At 41.8% G+C, this 19539-nt stretch overlaps 1 protein-coding gene across 1 annotated transcript in view; it reads left to right on the top strand.

Moving 5' to 3' along the window:
• appl2 (adaptor protein, phosphotyrosine interaction, PH domain and leucine zipper containing 2) overlaps positions 1-17793 on the top strand; it is a 719236-nt gene extending 701443 nt beyond the window's left edge. The window contains exons 17-21 of the mRNA XM_041202616.1: positions 2307-2481; positions 11244-11280; positions 11690-11836; positions 12454-12501; positions 17533-17793. Of these exons, the coding sequence (XP_041058550.1) occupies positions 2307-2481; positions 11244-11280; positions 11690-11836; positions 12454-12501; positions 17533-17655 (530 nt within the window). The 3' untranslated portion in view covers positions 17656-17793. The remainder of the gene's footprint in view (positions 1-2306; positions 2482-11243; positions 11281-11689; positions 11837-12453; positions 12502-17532) is intronic.
• Positions 17794-19539: the final 1746 nt, after the last annotated feature.

The following is a 19539-nucleotide window of genomic DNA, read 5'->3' as shown; positions in this document are numbered from 1 at the left end:
TTTTTTGTATTACTTGGGAGCTTGGGGAGCCTGTAGTTGCCCATTGCTTTCTCCATGGCAATGCCTTGGCCAATCAATGTTGACTTGCCAACCAATCAGCACCCTTTTCTCCTTTAGCATAAATTGTTGTGATGATTTGAAATTTAGCTTTCTTGCATTTGTTCTGGTGAGTGCAGGACGCAAAGCTTCAGCAACGTGTCTCTTTTTTCAGCAAAATTCAGGTTGTGTACGACCAAGCGACTGCAAGTTGCTCTTTTTTTTAAACTAAGACTGAAATAGCCTGGTCCCTTTAACATGGCCAGATATGGTTCTATGCTCCTATAATTAACACTGATATGGCCCTACATCCCTTTATAAAGCACTGATGTAACCCTTTATCCCTTTGGCTAACCCTGATTCCAGCCCTGTATCCCTTTGACTAACCTTGATTGGCCCTATATCCCTTTAACTGATCCTGACATGGCCCCGTATCCCATTAATTAACCCTTATCTGCACCTATATACTTTTAACAAGACTTGATATGCCTGGGTCCTCTTCTCTCAGGACCACATCCCTTTTTCAAGGCTTTTCTATGTCTGATATTTTCCTATCCACTGGTAATCTGCAAGTCCTCTACTCGAGAAAAGAAATAGCTTTCCTGCCATTTTATTCTCCTGACTGCCTGCAGGGAATGTATGAAGCTAATAGTATAGATGCATTTAGGGAGAAGCTACCAAAGAATGTTAGAAGGGCTGGTTACAAAGATGGTTATAATAGATTTAGATGAGGAAGAATGGAAGTAGGCTCAAGTGGAGCATAATCACCGGCATGGACTGGTTGGGCTGATTGGCCTGTTTCTATACTGTTTATGGTGAGGTGAGAATGACTGCTCTTGACATCAAGGCAGCATTTGACCGAGTGTGGCATCAGGGAGCCTTGGCAAAACTGGAGTCAATGGGAATCAGGGGGAAAACTCTCCGCTGGTTGGAGTCATACCTAGCACAAAGGAAGATGGTTGTGGCTGTTGGAGGGCAGTCATCTCAGTTGTGTAGTGTCCTAGACCTAACCATCTTCAGCTGCTTCATCATTGACCTTCCTTCCAACATAAGGTCAGAAGTGGGCATTTTGCTGATGATTTTACAATGTTCAGCATCATCTCCAACAAGAGAGAATCTAACCATCGCTCCTTGACATTAAATGACATTACCATCGCTGAATCCCCCACTATCAACATCCTGGGGATTACCATTGACCAGAAACTGAACTGGACCAGCCATATAAATACTGTGACTATAAGAGTGGGCCAGAGGCTAGGAATCATGCGATGAGTAACTCACCTCCTGACTCCCCAAAGCCATCCACCATCTACAGGACACAAATCAGGAGTGTGATAGGATACTCTCCACTTGCCTGGATGAGTGCAGCTCCAACAACACTCAAGAAGCTCGGCACCTTCCAGGACAAAGCAGCCTGCTTGATTGGCATCCCATCTACAAACGTTCACTCCCTCCACCACCGATACACAGTGGCAGCAGTGTGTACCATCTACAAAATGCACTGCAGGAGCTCACCAAGGCTCCTTAGACAGCACCTTCCAAACCCACAATTGCTACCATCTAGAAGGACAAGGGCAGCAGATAGTTGGGAACACCGCCACCTGGGAGTTCCCCTCCAAGCCATACGCCATCCTGACTTGGAAATACATTGCCGTTCCTTCACTGTCACTGGGTCAAAATCCTGGAACTCCCTCCCTAACAGCACTGTGGGTGTACCTACACCACATGGACTGCAGCAGTTCAAGAAGGCAGCTCACCACCACCTTCTCAAGGGCAACTAAAGATGGTCAATAAATGCTGGCCTAACCAGTGATGCCCATATCGCATGAATGAAGTAAAAGAAACGTAGTACCCAAGGGTAAACTAGGAGGTGCCTCATCTAGAATTAGATGAAAATTTTTCTGGTTGGAAGATCTACTGCTGGCAATTGGAGAGTCTGCAGGTTGGATTTGGTAGGCTATTCTGCTACTTTACTGACTGAACCAACAAGCGCAGTGACACTGTTTTGCGGTCTTCTGGGACAGCGAATCATAGGAATAGATCATTGAATGACATTCTCTGAGGGACCTGTACTCAAAATGGTAAATCATTCTTTCTAAGGTTTTGCTGGGTGTTATATTTCACAATATAATTACAATCATAACTTTGAAGCCGCTGATTTAGATTTCCCTCTAGATGCAAGGATGCACAGATATTGTGGAATTAGATTGTAATTAAGCTTTATAGCACCAACATTCTAACATATTTAACATTCAACTTTTTTTTTACAGATTTGCTTTTGCACCAAGTGTTTACAGTCAGGTTTTTAGGTTCCATAGAAGTGATAACCGACCAGAATGATGAGTTAATCTATGAGACGATGAGACAGGTTTTGGCTGCACGAGCAATCCATAATGTCTTCCGTATGACGGAGTTTCAGATGGTTGTCAGCTCCCGGGAACTGAGGTAAATAGGAGTTCAACTGCTTCTGTTATAAAACTTTTAATTACAGACTTCATTTTTCTCTCAATCCAGGGCTTGTTTTAGAATTTTAGTTTGCATATTTTCTATCAGACTGCAATATGTGCAAAGTTCAATAAAACACTAGGTTTGGCTTTGCTTTTAAAGATAAAGAAAGGTATTGTAAATAGCAACGTATAAGTCAACCCCCATTGTTGGAGGGATTTTTTAAGGCTTCAAAGGTCGACTTATACACTAACAACCAGGGTAGTTACAATGAAACATGCTTTCACTTTTAGTATTAGGACTTTTAATGTTTACTGTATGTGTTTCTTAACATTGTACAGTTGTGAAAGAAACAAGAAAATGGAGACTGTGATGAGATCCAATTTACCTTTTCATAGAACGGGGGCTGTTAACTCAGGGACTTGACAGGAGCGGGTGGCATGTGCACAATCCGGCAGCCCATCCTGGTAACAGTGCGCCTGCATAAAAGGAGACAAAACAAGAAACGGTGCGAAAACCCCAGCCTTGTGACTGGGAGCAGGAAGCAATATTTAAGAGTCCCAGATAGGAGACAGGGAGAGGGGTCAGGGAGAGGTCCCAGTTAAGAAAGAGAAGTTAAAAAACAGGCTCCAGGCAGAAAAAGGTGCAGTTGGCAGACCTTAAGTGGAGAGGGCTCAGGAGAAGCCCTGGCATGTGTCAGTGGTGGAGGGAGTGGATGTTGAAGGTGGTGGATGGGGTGCCAATCAAGTGGGCTGCTTTGTCCTGAATGGTGTCAAGCTTCTTGAGTGCTGTTGGAGCTGCACTCATCCAGACAAGTGAGGACTATTCCATCACACCCCTGACTTGTGCCTTGTAGATGGTGGACAGGCTTTGAGAAATCAGGAGGTGAGCTACTCTCCATAAGGTTCCTAGGCTCTGACCTGCTCTTGTAGCCACAATATTTATATGACTAGTCCAGTTCAGTTTCTGGTCAGTGGTGATCCCCATGATACTGATGGTGTGGGATTCAGTTATGGAAATGCTGTTGAATGCCAAGGGGGCAAAAAGAAGACTTGCATTTATATAGCGCCTTTTACAATCTCAGGCTGTCCCAAACAGCTTCACAGCCAATTAAGTACTTCTGAACTCTAAATACTGTTGTAATGTAGGTAACTCAGCACAAATCAAACTCCCATCAACAGCAATGACTGGATAATCTGTTATTGAGATGGTGATTTGAGCAATAAATATTGGCCAGGACACGGGATAACACCCCTACTCTTCGAAATACTGCCTGAGAGGGCCAGTTTAAAGTCTCATCTGAAAAACAGCATTCCCCACTTAAAGCATTCCCTCAATGCCGCAAAGCATTGACGGAAATGGGTTTCCTTTCTCTTGAGAAATGGTTGATAGGTGATCTATTCGAGAGTTTTAAAATTCTGAAAGGTTTTGACCAAGTGGATACTAGAGAGAATGCTTCCTCTTGTGAGGAAGGGCATAACTAGAGACCATCAATATATGACTAAGAAATCCAATACGGAATCAGAAGAAACTTCTTTACCCAGGGAGTGGTGAGAATGTGGAACTCGCTTTCACAGGGAGTGGTTGAAATGAATAGTATAGAATGTATTTAAGGGTAAACTAGACAAGTCTGTGAGAGAGAAGGGAATAGAGGGTTACGATGATTGATTCAGATTAGGAAAGATGGGAGGAGACTCGAGTGGAACGTAAACACCAGCATGGCCCAGTTGGGCCAAATGGCCTTTACCTGTGTCTAATAATCTGTGTATGTGTGTGTTACTTGATCTTTGTGCCCAAGCCTCTGGAGTAGGACCTGAGTCCTAAAGTTACTGACTCGGGGATGAGAGTTCTACTGACTGAGCCACAGCTGATAATAGAGATTGTGTTTTTTTTGACTAACTCTGTCTATTTCTATGCACTCCGTAATCTGATAATTCTGTTTACTGGCAAAATACTTGTTGAGAGAAATCAGCTTCACCATTTTTTTAAGCATATCTTCAGACTTTTTTCCCCTTTGGGGGATAGTTGGAAGGGGTGAAAGGATTCCCGGGCTGATTGTCAGTCAGTTGGACCACGTCATGGACAGTCCTCCTGTGGCCAACAAGACCTGCCAGGATTTGAACCCAAAGCAAGGACACTACCTCAGCTTCACAATTGAACGTCTACACTATTTTTGCTATGCACTTAGTGACCATATAGACTTGGTGCCAGAACTAGAACATATTCTCATCCTTAGGGCAATGTTTTCAGGAGCTGCTTATATTCTTTCTTGTTGGAGATGGTCATTGCCTGGCACTTATGTGGTGCGAATGTTACTTGCCAGGTACCTGCCCAAGTTGTCTAGGTCTTGTTGGATGTGGACACGGACTGTATTTGAGGAATTGCAAATGATGCTGAGCATTGTGCAACCATCAACTATCATCTCCAGTTCTGACCTCATGATGGAGGGAAGGTCATTGATGAAACAGCTGAAGATGGTTGGGCCTAGGACACTACCCTGAGGAACTCTTGCAGTTATGTCCTGGAGCTGAGATGATTGATCTCCAACAACCACAACCATCTTTTTTTGTGCTAGGTATGACTCCAACCAGCGGAGAGTTTTCACCCTGATTCCCATTGACTCCAGTTTTGCTACTGCTCCTTGTTGCCACATTTGGTCAAAGTGATGTCAAAAGCAGTCACTCTCATATAAGACCGGCCTTATCAGCAACCTCATAAATAAGGTCTAAAACATTTGCTCATATAGAACCATAGAAAAGTTACAGCACAGAAGGAAGCCATTCGGCCCATCTTGTCCATGCCAGCCTGAGGACACCCAGTGCCCTTTCTAATCCCACCTTCCTGCACCTAGCCCAAAGCCCTGCAGCTTACAGTACTTAAGGTGCAGATCCAGGTACTTTTTAAAAGAGTTTAGAGTTTCTGCCTCTACCACCAACTTGCGCAGCGAATTCCAGACACCCACTACCCTCTGCATAAAAAAGTTCTTCCTCATGTCCCCCCTATACCTTCCACTTATCTTGAATCTATGCCCCCTGGTTCTAGAATTCTCCACCAAGGGAAACAATTTTATCCTGTCCACTCTATCTATTCCCCTCATAATTTTGTACACCTCCATCAAGTCACCTCTTAGCCGCCTTTGTTCTAACACTACCCTCTGTGTAAACTTGTAGCTGAAATGGAGTGTGTCAAAGCCATTCTGTGAGATAATGGCTACCTTGATCAGATATTGCTCGCTGTATATCACACAAACTCATGAATAGGTCTAAGGCTGTCATTTTCGGTCTTTAAGAAGCGCCCAATCAGATTACTCTGGAAGGGGAAAGTGTTTCAAAAATTTGGGCAACAGGTGAAGCTAGCTGTTTCACACTGTTACTATGCAGTAGCAACAGGAGTAGTGTTCTCCCCTAACAGGATTCTGCCATCAAGCCAAAAAGAAGTTCTGCCTGACACACAAATGAGCAATGTATATGGATTTCAGTGTCAGTGTGGTGTGTAGGTATGCAGGTATGTAGGATGTATGTGCCAAAGTCTGGCAAGTCATATCATACAGCACGTCCCTTCGGTTGTTCGCCACAGGCAAAGTACTGACTGTACCCAACCAGCTCATGCTTGCAAAACTCAAAACGTAGTGTCCAACATTAGATGTGATTCCATGATTGGACAGCACTTACTAAAGTCACACATGGTCCTGTCCTTTGGGTATTTGTATTGTGTAAAAGTGTTTTGTAAGACATGCTTCAGGTGTGTTAGTGTCACACAAACCTGCTTTATGCCAAATAATGATTTTTAATCCACTGGCTGGAAAACCGAATGGAACTTTTAAAAAAAGACTTTTTAAAAAGTATGACTTGAGCATGCAACAAAGATGGCTATCCGATTTGCACCGCTGTTTCCACTTAGCAATCTACTGAGATGGAAACAGGTCATCTGCAAAGACCTATCAAGGACAATGGTCTCAGGAGAATATGAGTGAGCCCTATGTTCTGTCCCTGTTAGCAAGTCATCAGTACCTGAGGTATTCAGCAGGGGGTTCCCAAACATGAGCTTATCAAGTTACAATGGGAGTGTGTTAAACCCAATCAATTGAACAATGGAACACTGACTGAGAGAGAGAGGATTCCCAGACATGAGCTGATTAAGTTACAAGTTACAGCAATCATGACCCATCTTTGAATCTGAGTTGCGGTTTACTTTCTATGCCATAAGAGCTGAGATGCTGACAAGAGAAGACCTAAGTGGGATCCCTCTTTCCTCCTCCTCTCTGCGAGAGCTTTGTAGCTTTGAATACAGTTTTCTGACTGTGACGACCCAGGGATGACGTCTATGCTGCAGACAGAGACTTCTTGAAGGAAACCAACCCCTCACAACTGTCTCCAGGAGAACAGCCAATTAGCCATCCACATCCTTAAATCAGAAACACAGGTCCACCAACGGAAAGTCGCAAGACCACCAAATTCAGCTTAAAGTCAGCCGAGTCACCAACCCCCATGGACTGTAAACTTCTTCTGGTTCTCAGCTCAAATTGACTAATCTGACCTTCCCACTCTGTGATCTATATGTGCGTGTGTGTGCAAAAGTTTATATTTCACTTACTTAGATCAGTTTAAGTATAATAAAATTAACCTCTTTGTTAAAACTCAAGAAAACCTGCCTGTTTCTTTTTAATCACAATGCGTAATCAGTTAACTGTTCACTGAATTGGTGAGTATATCTTTTTCAGAAAAATACCTATTGCAGTTAAATGAGGTAAAAGAAGGGAGCCATTCAACCCTTCGTCACCTGATCGTAACAGTTAGTTATTGCGAAAGTACCATTAGTTCAATGTATTAGTTGCCTGTTAATTAATGTTTTATCTATGGTAATTTTGCTTTGTTACGGTGAAAGTCTTAAAACGTGAAATCTTGCCCTCGGCTCTTTCCGTTGGTTGCTGGGAAATTTTTAAAATTCATTCATGGGATGTGGACATCGCTGGCTAGGCTAACGTTTATTGCCCATCCCTAACTGCCCTTGAGAAGGTGGCAGTGAGCTACTTTCTTGAACTGCTGCAGTCCATGTGGTTTGGGTACACCCACAGTGCTATAAGGGAGGGAGTTCCAGGATTTTTACCCAGTGACTGTGAAGGAACGGAGATATATTTCCAAGTCAGGATAGTGAATAGCTTGGAAGGGAACTTCCAGGTGGTGGCGTTCCCATGTGTCTGCTGTCTGTGTTCTTCTAGATGTTTGTGGTCGTGGGTTTGGAAGGTGCTGTCTCAGGAGCCTTGGTGAATTCCTGCAGTGTATTATGTAGATGGTACACACTGCTACCACTGTGTGTTGGTGGTGGAGGGAGTGAATGTTTGTGAATGTGGTGCCAATCAAGTGGACTGCTTTTTCCTGGATGGCGTCAAGCTTCTTGAATGCTTTGAAGCTGCACTCACCAAGGCAAGTCACTCACCAAGGCAAGGTACTCACCATCACACTCCTGACTTGTGCCTTGTAGATGGTGGACAGGTTTTGAGGAGTCAGGAAGTGAGTTACTCGACGCAGGATTCCTAGCCTCTGACCCATTCTTGTAGCTGCAGTATTTATATGGCTAGTCCAGTTCAGTTTCTGGTCAATGGTAACCCTCAAGATGTTGATAGTGGGGGATTCAGCGATGATAATGCCATCGAATGGCAAGGGGCGATGGTTAGATTCTCTCTTGTTGGAGATGGTCACTGCCTGGCACTTCTGTGATGCGAATGTTACTTGCCACTTGTCAGCCCAAGCCTGGATATTGACCAGGTCTTGCTGCATTTTGACATGGATTGCTTCAGTAACTATGGAGTCATGAATGGTGCTGAACATTGTGCAATCATCATCGAACATTCCCACTTCTGACCTTATGATGGAAGGAAGGCCATTGATGAAGCAACTGAAGATGGTTGGGCCTAGGACACTACCCTGAGGAACTCCTGCAATGATGTCGCGGAACTGAGATGATTGACCTCCAACAACCACAGCATCTACCTTTGTATGACTAAGTATGACTCCAACCAGTGGAGAGTTTTCCCCCTGATACCCATTGACTCCAGTTTTGCTAGGGCTCCTTGATGCCACACTCGGTCAAATGCTGTCTTGATGTCAAGGCCAGTCACGCTCACCTCACCTCGGGAGTTCAGCTCTTTTGTCCATGTTTGAGTTAAGGCTGTATTGAGGTCAGAAGCTGAGTGACCCTGGCAGAATCCAAACTGAGCATCAGTGAGCAGGTTATTGCTAAGCAAGTGCCGGTTGATAGCACTGTTGATGATTGTTTTCATCACTTTACTGGTGATCAAGAGGAGACTGATGGGGCCAAATTGGCCAGGTTGGATTTGCTCTGCTTTTTGTATACAGGACATACCTGGGTGATTTTCCACATAGCCGGGTAGATGCTAGTGTTGTAGCTATACTAGAACAGCTTGGCTAGGGGTGTGGCAAGTCATGGAGCACATGTCTTTGGTACTATTGCCAGAATATTGTCAGGGCCCATAGCCTTTGCACTATCCAGTGCCTTCAACTGTTTTTTGGTACCACATGGAGTGAATCAAATGGCTGAAGACTGGTATCTGTAATGCTGTGGACCTCCGGAGGAGGCTGAGATGTCAAGGCCAGTCATCCACTCCGCACTCCAGGCTGAAGATTGTTGCAAATGCTTCAGCCTCATTTTTTGCACTAAGATAAAAGCAAAAAACTGCGGATGCTGGAAATCCAAAGCAAAAACAAAAATACCTGGAAAAACTCAGCAAGTCTGGCAGCATCTACGGAGAGGAACACAGTTAATGTTTCAACTCCGAATGGCCCTTCAAAAGAACTAAGTAAAAATAGAAGAGAGGTGAAATATAAGCTGGTTTAAGGGGGGGCGGGACAAGTAGAGCCAGTGATAGGTGGAGATAACCAAAAGATGTCACAGACAAAAGAACAAAGAGGTGTTGGACTGGATGTGGCAGGACTGCAGAGCTTAGATCTGATCTGTTGGTTGTGTGATCACTTAGCTCTGGCTGTCGCATCCACTTGGCACTTCTGGCTGAAGATTGTTGCAAATGCAGCTGATGTGCTGGGCTCCTCATTTCATCTCTTAAAAAGTTATCAGTCTTTATGGAGATCATAAATTTCATTGAAATTTTTGATGAAGTAACAGAGATGGTTGTTAAAGGAAATGGTGTCTATGTGGATTTTAAGAAAGCATTTGACAAGGCTAGTCAACAAAATTAAGGCTCATGGAATAGGAGGATCAGTGTCAGCTTGGATTAAAATTTGGCTCAAGGACACAAAATGGTGAGCCGTGATAAATGGTTAATTTTTAAACTGGAGGATGGTAGACAGTGACGTTCCCCAAGGGTTAGTGCTAGGATCACTACTTTCTTGATATATATTTTGGATATTGGCATAAGAGTAAATTTCCAAAATTTGCTGATGATGGGCACTTGAAGGAAATAAACTTGCAGGGCCATGGGGATAGAGCGTGGGAATGCGACTGGCTGGATAGGTCTACAGAGAGCCAGTATGGACTCGGTGGGCTGAATGGCCTCCTTCTGTGCCATTCTATCACTCTTCTCCAACCTCTCAGCCTTCCAAGATATCTGCACTTTTTAAAATTCTAGCCTGTTGAGTAACCCCGATTTTAATCACTCCATTATTAATTGATCCACTATGGTGCTTTTCGTGGTCTCCTCCCTAAAGCTTCTAAATTCCTTCCCTAAATCTCTCTGCCTCTCTACCTCATTTGCCTCCTTTAAGACACTCCTTTAAACCTAACTCTTTGACCAAGTTTTTTGGTTATTTCCTCATGTGGCTCGGTGTCATATTTTGTTCTCTGATGTACATATGCCTTGGGACATTTTATTATGTTATAGGCTCTATAGCACTTGTTGTCTTGTGCATATGTAAGTAGGACAAGGATTAAATTAAACCTTAAATTCTGTAATTTGAAAGGTTCTTTTTCAACAATGCTCATGCTTATTAAAGGCAACTTTTAAAATATGCTCATTAAGATAAGGAAAATGTTCTGGGTGTCTCAGCTTAATTTCTGAAGTTTACAGAGAATTAATAATTTTTTGCAATACAACCAAATAGATATAATAAGTACCTGAACATATTGCATTTGATCATTTACCTAGTTTCCTAAGAAGCATCAGTAGCATTTAAATTATACATTCTGCACATGCTCAAATTGTAGAATCGGCCTTCAATTGATAGTTACCATTCCAGGCAAACATATCAAGCACTTCCCAATATACTGGCCCATTGCATTATCCCAATTTCCCCATTACACCACCCAGACTGATCTTCTAACACCTCCAGCCCAATTATATTATTCAGCTGGCCCAGGGACACAGCCTATATTAACCTACTCCTGGCAAAAAATATTAAATCCAACCCAGCTCTTGGAGCAGGCTGAGGGCTTCAAATAAAAATTTTAATGAAGATATTAGAAATACGGACTGTGTTACTGGAAGGCACTTGTGGACAACAATTAAGTACTACATGCTAGATAGTAATATAGTTTTAACATTCTTATATGATTTTTACTTATTTTTCTTCAAATATAACATTTTAAAAATAATGTATGTATAGAATGAGCAAGTGTGAAATTGTATAGCAAGCACAGTTTGAATTGGGAACATGCATTTTTAAGGTGGGTATTTAATTTATCCTCAAGATATTCGTGTACAAAATTAAGGTTAAAAGCAATAGGGATAATGACTGGAAATGTCAACTACAGTTTACTGACGGTAGATAAATAATTATATTTGATTGCAGATTCGTTGATCCACAAACGCAAATTACAAAAACAAGTGTGAGTAACAATATCCTTTTACCGATTTACTTTCTGTAGAAGCGTTCTCTCTAATGTTTCTTCAACTGCTATTGAATATTCCTGCATTAATCTTTGCTTCAAAATGGATTTTGAATCATTAATCTTTATACATGGAACTGCTTCATGTATTCTTCAAATAAAGGATCCCGCCCCCCCCACTTCTGAATGAATACACCTGCACGCTAGCCCCTCTGTTCTGATGTGAAACACTGTTTTCTACCGTTAGGACTTTGTTGTGTGGACATGTTTATCAAAATAAATCTGGTTTAACTATTGCATGTTCGCATAAGAAATAACAGCTATACGCAGGGTTGGAAAAAGGTAACATTACAAAGCTGTAGTGATGATGATATGTAATATTGGTATTTCATAGTTACATGTTTTCCAGTTTGCCCTTAGTGATGTGACACTGTATGCTACTCATCAAGATAACAAGAGGTTAATTGGGTTTGTGGCACGAGCTCCTGATTCTCTCTCTCAGCACAAAGCTTTACTGAACTGCTGCATTTTTGAAACAAATGATGATGGAGTAAAGGTAAGTCAGTCTGTCTATAGAGTTATACCATGTAATGAAGCACAGAACCTATGTCGCTCACTTCGTTTAGTCTGTTAGTACACGGTTTCAATCTCTTTTGATTCTGTCATCTTCTTCATTCAGCATGGAGATAAAGCTGGTGTTTGATCTATATATAGCCTGTGAAAGTTGGAATAGAAGTGGAATAGGGTGGGTGGAGAGAATCAGTATAGGGCAAATCAGTGTGGGGCAGACATGTTGACACTGCCCTGGTTACAGTGGGCGAGGCAGCAGCAGTGAACAAACATGATAACACTGTCCCAGTTGTTAATCCTATTTATCATAAGCAGCAGATAAACCCCTTCCCAAATCATGGTAACCAGCTTCATGCCTTGTGTGTGTGTGTTTCCTGACCTTTACTTCCTTTTGTAAAGAAAATTATTCTTGGCTGTTAACAAATGTGCAGGTTCCAAAAGATGTTGAGTATTCAAAAGAGTTCATCTGGGCCGTTTCATTTCAGTGCTGTGTACAGGTGGCAAAAGACCTGTTTTGGTTGTGTTTTATTTGTAGTTCACCACTCTTGCGACTAATTTATTAAATACTAGACATTATTGTGTCTCTCTTCTCTTGTTTTGCAGATATGTTCTATTATTGATCTTGGAAGAAAGATTAATCAGGCAGAAAGGGTGAGCATTAAAACTGGTTTTAATAACTGAAAGAATGCATGTTTTAGGCAGTATTTAGGTCTATAATTTAGGAGCTAGGAGACATTTAAAGAACAGGTTTACACTCTCTGCTGCCAGTATGATCCCTTTTAGGCAATGGTTGCAGTTCATTTTTTGAATCATTCCTAGCTAATTGATATGTTACTGTCACATACCAAACAAGTAACTGATTTGAAGTAAAAAATTGTTAGAAGTAATTACAACAACAGTAGACGTACTTCAGATAGCACACTAATGATATGGCATGTACAACACAGAAATGCCCATTCAACTCAACTGGTCTATGCTGGTGTTTAAGCTCCACACGAGCCTTCTCCCACCCTACTTCATTTAACCTTATCAGCATAACCTTATGTTCGTTTCTCTCTCTCTCTCTCTCCTACTTATCTGCCTTCCCCTTAAAAAAACATGTGTGTTATTCTCCTCAATTATGTGGTAGCTAGCTCAATATTCTAACCATCTTTTGGGTAAAGAAGTTTCTTTTGAATTCCTTATTGGATTTCAGTGAATACAAACATACAAATTAGGAGCAGGAATAGCTGCAATCAGGATCAGCTCTTTGAGCCATCCAGTAAGATCATGGCTGATCGGATTTTAACCTCAACTCCACATTGCTGCCTACCCCTGATAACCTTTCACCCCCTTGTTTATCAAAAATCTATCTTGCTTTGCCTTAAAAACATTCAAAGACTCTGCTTCCATCACACTTTGAGGAAGAAAGTTCCAAAGATTCACAACCCTCAGAGAAATCATTTTTCCTCATCTCTATCTTAACTGGGCGACCGCTTTATTTTTAAACAGTGGCCCCTAGTTCTAGATTCTCCCACAAGAGGAAACATCCTCTCCAAATACACCCTGTCAAGACCCCTCACAACCTTATATGTTTCAATCAAGTCACCTCTTACTCTTCTAAACTCCAGCAGATACAAGCCTAGTCTGTCCAACCTTTCCTCATTTAACAATAAGAAGATTAGAGGGGACATGAGGAAAAACTTCTTCACCCAGAGGGTGGTGGGTGTTTGGAATTTGCTGCCTGGTTTGGTGGTGGGGGCAGAAACCCTGAACTTGTTTAAAAGGCACCTGGATCTGCACCTGAAGTGCTGTAACCTGCAAGGCTACGGACCAGGTGCTGGAAGGTGGGATTAGAATGGGCGGCTAGTTTTTTATTTTTTCTTTCTTGGTTGGTGCAGACACAAAGGGCTGAATGACCTCTTCCTGTGCTGTAACTTTTCTCTGGTTCTAACCCCGCCCATTACAAGTATTAATCTAGTAAATCTCCTCTGAACTGCTTCCAATGCATTTACATCCTTCCTTATATAAGGTGACCAATACTGTACACAATACTGCAGATGTGGTTTCACCAATGCCCTGTATAACTGAAGCATAACATCCCTACACTTGCATTCATTACCTTATAATTATGGTTTTAGATTCCTGCATAAGTGAAAACATCTGTACATCTATCTAATCAAACCCTTTCATTGATTTAAAGACTTGTGTTAGGTCATCCCTCAGCCTCTTCTAGAGAAAAGGCCCCCAACCTGTTCAGTCCCTCCTTAGAGTTATAACCACTAAGTTTTGATATCATCCCCATAAGTCTTTCTTACACCACCTTCAGTGCCTCTATATTTGTAATTTGAAGATCCAAATTGTACATAGCATTCCCAGTCTAGCCACAAGATCATAAGAAATAAGAGTAGGAAGAAGCCATTTGACCCATTGAGCCTGCTGCACCATTCAGTAAGATCATGGTTGATCTGACTGTAGCCTTAACTCCACTTTGTTGCCTCGTCCCATCTCTCGAATCCGTTGTAAATTAAAAATCCATTTAACTCAGCCTTGAATATATTCAATGAGCAGCCTCCACTGCTGTTTGGAAGAGAATCCTCTGAGAGAAGAAATTCCTCCTCATCTCTGTCTTAAACAAGCAGAGTTGATAAGGGGGAACCGGTAGATGTAGTGCATTTGGATTTCCAGAAGGCATTCGATAAGGTGCCACATAAAAGGTTATTCCTCAAGATAGGAGCTCAAGGTATTGGGGATAATGTATTAGCATGGATTGAGGATTGGTTAACACACACAAGATAGAGAATCGGGATTAATGGGCCTTTTTCAGGTTGGAAAGATGTAACTAGTGGAGTGGCACAAGGATCAGTCCTAGGGCCTAAATTATATACTATCTATATTAATGACTTGGAGGAGGGATCAGAATGTAATGTATCCAAATTTGCTGACAGTACAAAAATAGGTGGGGGGGCATGTTGTGATGAGGACATAAGGAGTCTGCAAGGGGGTACAGATAGGTTGCGTGAGTGGATAAAAACTTGGCAGGTGGAGCTTAATGTAGGAAAGTGTGAGGTCATGCACTTTGGTAGGAAGAATCAAAAGGCAGGCTATTATTTAAATGGAGAGAGGCTCCTAAAAAGTGTAGCACAGAAAGATCTGGGTGTTCTTGTGCATGAAACACAAAAAGTTAGCATGCAGGTGCAGTAAGTAATTAAGAAGGCAAATGGAATGTTGGCCTGTGTTGCTAGGGGATAGGAGTTTAAATAGGGAAGTCTTGTTACAACTGTACAGGGTGTTGGTGAGGCCACTCCTGGAGTACTGTATACAGTTTTGGTCCCCGTATTTAAAAAGGATATACTGGCATTGGAGGTAGTTCAAAAGAGTTTCACTAGGCTGTTTCCTGGGTATCAAGAACGGTTAAACAGGTTCATTGGAGTTTAGAAGAATGAGGGGTGATCTTATTGAAATGTACGAGATTCTGAGGGGGCTTGACAGGGTAGATGTTGAGAAGGTGTTTCCACTAGTGTGGGAATCTTGAACTAGGGGACATAGTTACAGAATAAGGAGACACTCATTCAAAACTGAGAGGCGAAGGAACTTCCCTCAGAGGGTAGTGAATGTCTGGAATTCTCTACCCCAGGAGGCTATAGATCACTGAAAGTATTTAAAGAGGAAGTAGATAGATTTTTGAAATATTGGGGAGTTGAGGGCTATGAGGAGCTGGCACGAAAGAGGAGTTGAGGCTTGGGGCAGATCAGCCATGATCTTATTGAATAGCAGGCAGGCTTGAGGGGCCGAATGGCCTACTCCTGCTCCTGCTCCTATTTCTTATGATCTTAAATGGAAGACCCTTTATTTTTAAATTGTGCCCCCAAGTTCTAGATTTCCCCACGAGAAACATCTTCTCAGTATCCACCCTGTCAAGGCTCCTCAGAATCTTATGTTTCAATAAGATCACCTTTCATTCTTCTAAATGCCAATGAGCCCACCTTGCTCAACCTAAGAAAATCCTTCATCCCAGGAATCATAAACCTTTTTGAACTGCTTCCAATGCAAGTGCATCCCTCCTTTAGCAAGGAAATCAAAACTGTACACAGTACTTTAGGTGTGGTCTCAACAAGAACTTGTACATTTGTAGCAAGACTTCCCCTTTTTTTTTACTCCATCCCCCTTGCAATAAAGGCCAACATTCCAGTTGTCTTCATAATTACTTGCTGCACTTGCATGCTAACTTTTGCAGTTCATGTACAAAGACAAGCCAGATCCCTCTGTACCAGCATTCTGCAGTCTCTGTTGATTTGAATAATATTCTGCTTTTCTATCCATCCTGCCAAAGTGGACAACCTCACATTTTCCCACATTATACTCCATCTGCCAGACTGTTACCCATTCACTTAATCTATCTATATCCCTTTGCAGGCTCTTTGTATCCTCCTCACAACTTACTTTCTTACCTACATTTGTATCGTCAGTAAATTTTGCTGCAGTACAGTCGGTCCCTTCATCCAAGTCATTGATGTAAATCATAAATAGTTGAGGCCCAGCACTGATTCCTGAGGCACTTCATTAGTTACAGTTTGCCACCCTGAAAATGACCCATTTATGCTGACTCACTGTTTTCTAATGGTTAGACCAAGGATAGAGGATTAGCTAACTAAGGTTCCATAGATGTTTCACATAACTTCCCTGCTTTTCAATTCTGCCTGTCTAGAAATGAACCCATGATTTGTTTACATTATATCGGCTTATCATGTTTTAATGATTTGTGTATCTGTGCCCCCAGATTCCTTTCCTCTTCTACCCAACTTGGACACCAAGCAGTATCTGGCTGCCTTACTCCTACCAAAATGCAACATTTCATACTTAACTACAGTCAAATCTATTTACCATTAGCCCATCCTTTCTGTATGTTTATTAACATCTTATATTTTGTCACAATGTTTCTCAGCATGAACTACACCCTCCAGTTTGGTGTCATCCACAAAATTTGAAATTGTACTTTCAATTCCTGAGTCCAAATTATTTATGTAAATGGTGAATAACAGTGATGCCGGCACCAATCCTTATGGAACACCATGTCCCACACTTGTCAATCTAGACCCGCTTGATCGCTATATCCATTCTGCTACTTATCCCTGACTCCACATGCTCTTAACTTTAGTCATTAGTCTACAATGGGGAATCTTATCCAAGCACTTTTGAAAATCCAAAGATATTACATATACTACATAATCCTTATTAAATTCTTTGAAGAAGTAACAGAAAGACTGGATAAGGATAATGTAAACTTGGTCAAGATTGGTCAAGCATGACCTTTCCCTTTGGAATCTGTGTTGATTACTCATTACTAATTTCTAGATGTTTTTCTTTTACGTTTTTTGAGTAAAAATTCTATTATCTTTCTTATCACTGACATTAAGCTAACTAGTCTATAGCTCCATGGACTTGTTCTATCTTCTTTTAAATGTTAGAATAACATTACCTTTCCACTGTTGGAGAAATTTGTCCTGAAGCTGAACAGCCAGTGCAGCTTGAATCATCATCCAGAATAGACAAGCAGTGTACATGACTGTATGATGACTGAACTGCAGTACGCCAGTAGAACAGCTACAAAGTTATAAGTTGACGAGTTAGGATCAAACAGGATTACAAACTGTATTTGAAGAAAAGAGTCCATTTAATTACCCGAGGAATTCTGTGTTTCAGGACCCAGAAGCTTTAGCCGTACTCATGAAGTCAATAAAACTCAGTGCTGATGGCAAGTTCTTTTTACTAAGGCAACAGACAGACAAAGAGGAAGCTGAAGAGAGTTTAGAATCAGAAGCGTAGAATCTGCTTTTTGAGTATTGGAGCAGTCACAGCAAAAACATTTGCAATCTTCAACAATTTCTTTGATTTCCAGTTCGGTCTCTTCATTATGTAAATGTATTCTTTGTTGAGTATTAAACCAATGAAGCTATGGGTGAATTTTGTGTAGGATGAAGGATATCTTTATATCGGGGAATGAAGAATCAGTACTCATTATTATACTAGTAATTCAGGACTGGTTCACACAATCAAACTAATGAGCATAAAGCCATCAATCACTCTGGAGCTGATTTATTAATAACTTAATTTGAAACTGACATACACTAAACCTATCAAAGTGCCTATAGACGCTTCTTCACAAGACAATGCTTTGAGGAATTCCACTGCTTTTTATTAAAGGAAAGATTAAAAATTAGCACCTTTCATGACCTTTAGGGTGTCCCAAAGTGCTTTACAACTAATGTATGAAATGAAGTAAATGTACTGCAAAGGTTGCAAAACAGGCACATGAGGTTAGTGCTGTTGTAGTAGTTTAATTAGCTGAATTATGCCTTTAAGTATTGTCACAGTGCTACCAAATCGCATTTCGCCTTCCTGAAATTCTGTGTGGGGAGAGGTGCTGATGTGGTGGAGACGAAGCATGTCCATGGTAAAGCTGGAAGCTGCCTTGTAGTATTAACATATTCAGTCTACATTTGAACATGTTAGTGAACAGACGTAGAGAGTAGAGAGTGTCTGGAATTCGCTGCCAGAGGAGGTGCTGGAAGCAGGTACGATAGTGGTGTTTAAGAGACAGCTTGACAAATAAATGAATAATATGGGAATAGAGGGATACGGAAGTACAAAATGTTTTAGTTGACGGGCGCAGGCTTGGAGGGCCGAAGGGCCTGTTCCTGTGCTGTACTTTGCTTTGTTCTTTTGTTCACTAAGGTTGGAGGAGTTGCAGTTAGTGAAGAGGATTGTCAAAGGATACAATGGGATATAGATCGGTTGGAGACTTGGGCAGAGAAATAGCAGATAGAGTTTAATCCAGACAAATGCGAGGTAATGCATATTGGAAGGTCTAATACAGGTAGGAATTACACAGTAAGTGGCAGAACCCTTAAGTGCATCGACGGGCAGAGGGATCCGGTGTACAGGTCCACAGGTCACTGAAAGTGACAACGTAGGTGGATAAAGTAGTCAGGAAGGCATATGGCATGCTTGCCTTCATCGGCAGGGGTATTGAGTATAAAAGCTGGGAAGTCATGCTGAAGCTGTAGTTAGGCTATACTTGGAATATTGCATGCAATTCTGGTCGCCACATTACCAGAAGGTTATGGAGGCATTGGAGAGGGTGCAGAGGAGGTTTACCAGGATGCTGCCTGGTCTGGAGGTTATTAGTTATGAGGAGAGGTTGGAGAAACTCGGATTGTTCTCACTAAAGCGACGGAGATTGAGGGGCGACTTGATAGAAGATTACAAAATTATGAGTGGCATGGACAGAGTAGATAGAAGCTTTTTCCCAGGGTGGAAGAGTCAATTACTCGGGGACGTAGATTTAAGGTGAGAGGAGAAAACTTTAGAGGAGATGTGCGGGGCAAGTTTTTTACGCAGAGGGTGGTGAGTGTCTGGAATTTGCTGCCAGAGGTGGTGGTGGAAGCAGGTACGATAGTGGTGTTTAAGAGACAGCTTGACAAATACATGAATAAGATGGAATAGAGGGATACGGACCCCGGAAGTGCAAAATGTTTTAGTTTGACCGTCAATATGATCGGCGCAGGCTTGGAGGGCCAAAGGGCCTGTTCCTGTGCTGTATTTTTATTTGTTCTTTTGTTCTTTGTTACTGGATTACCACATGGATATCATTTGTTAAACATATTCCTGAATTTTAAATAATGGCAAGTTCTTTCTGAGATGGAAAGT

This window comes from Carcharodon carcharias, chromosome 13 (assembly GCF_017639515.1).
Source record: "Carcharodon carcharias isolate sCarCar2 chromosome 13, sCarCar2.pri, whole genome shotgun sequence".
Taxonomy (NCBI): domain Eukaryota; kingdom Metazoa; phylum Chordata; class Chondrichthyes; order Lamniformes; family Lamnidae; genus Carcharodon; species Carcharodon carcharias.
The sequence above is the reverse complement of the archived record's forward strand: the minus strand, read 5'-3'. Positions and strand labels throughout refer to the sequence as shown.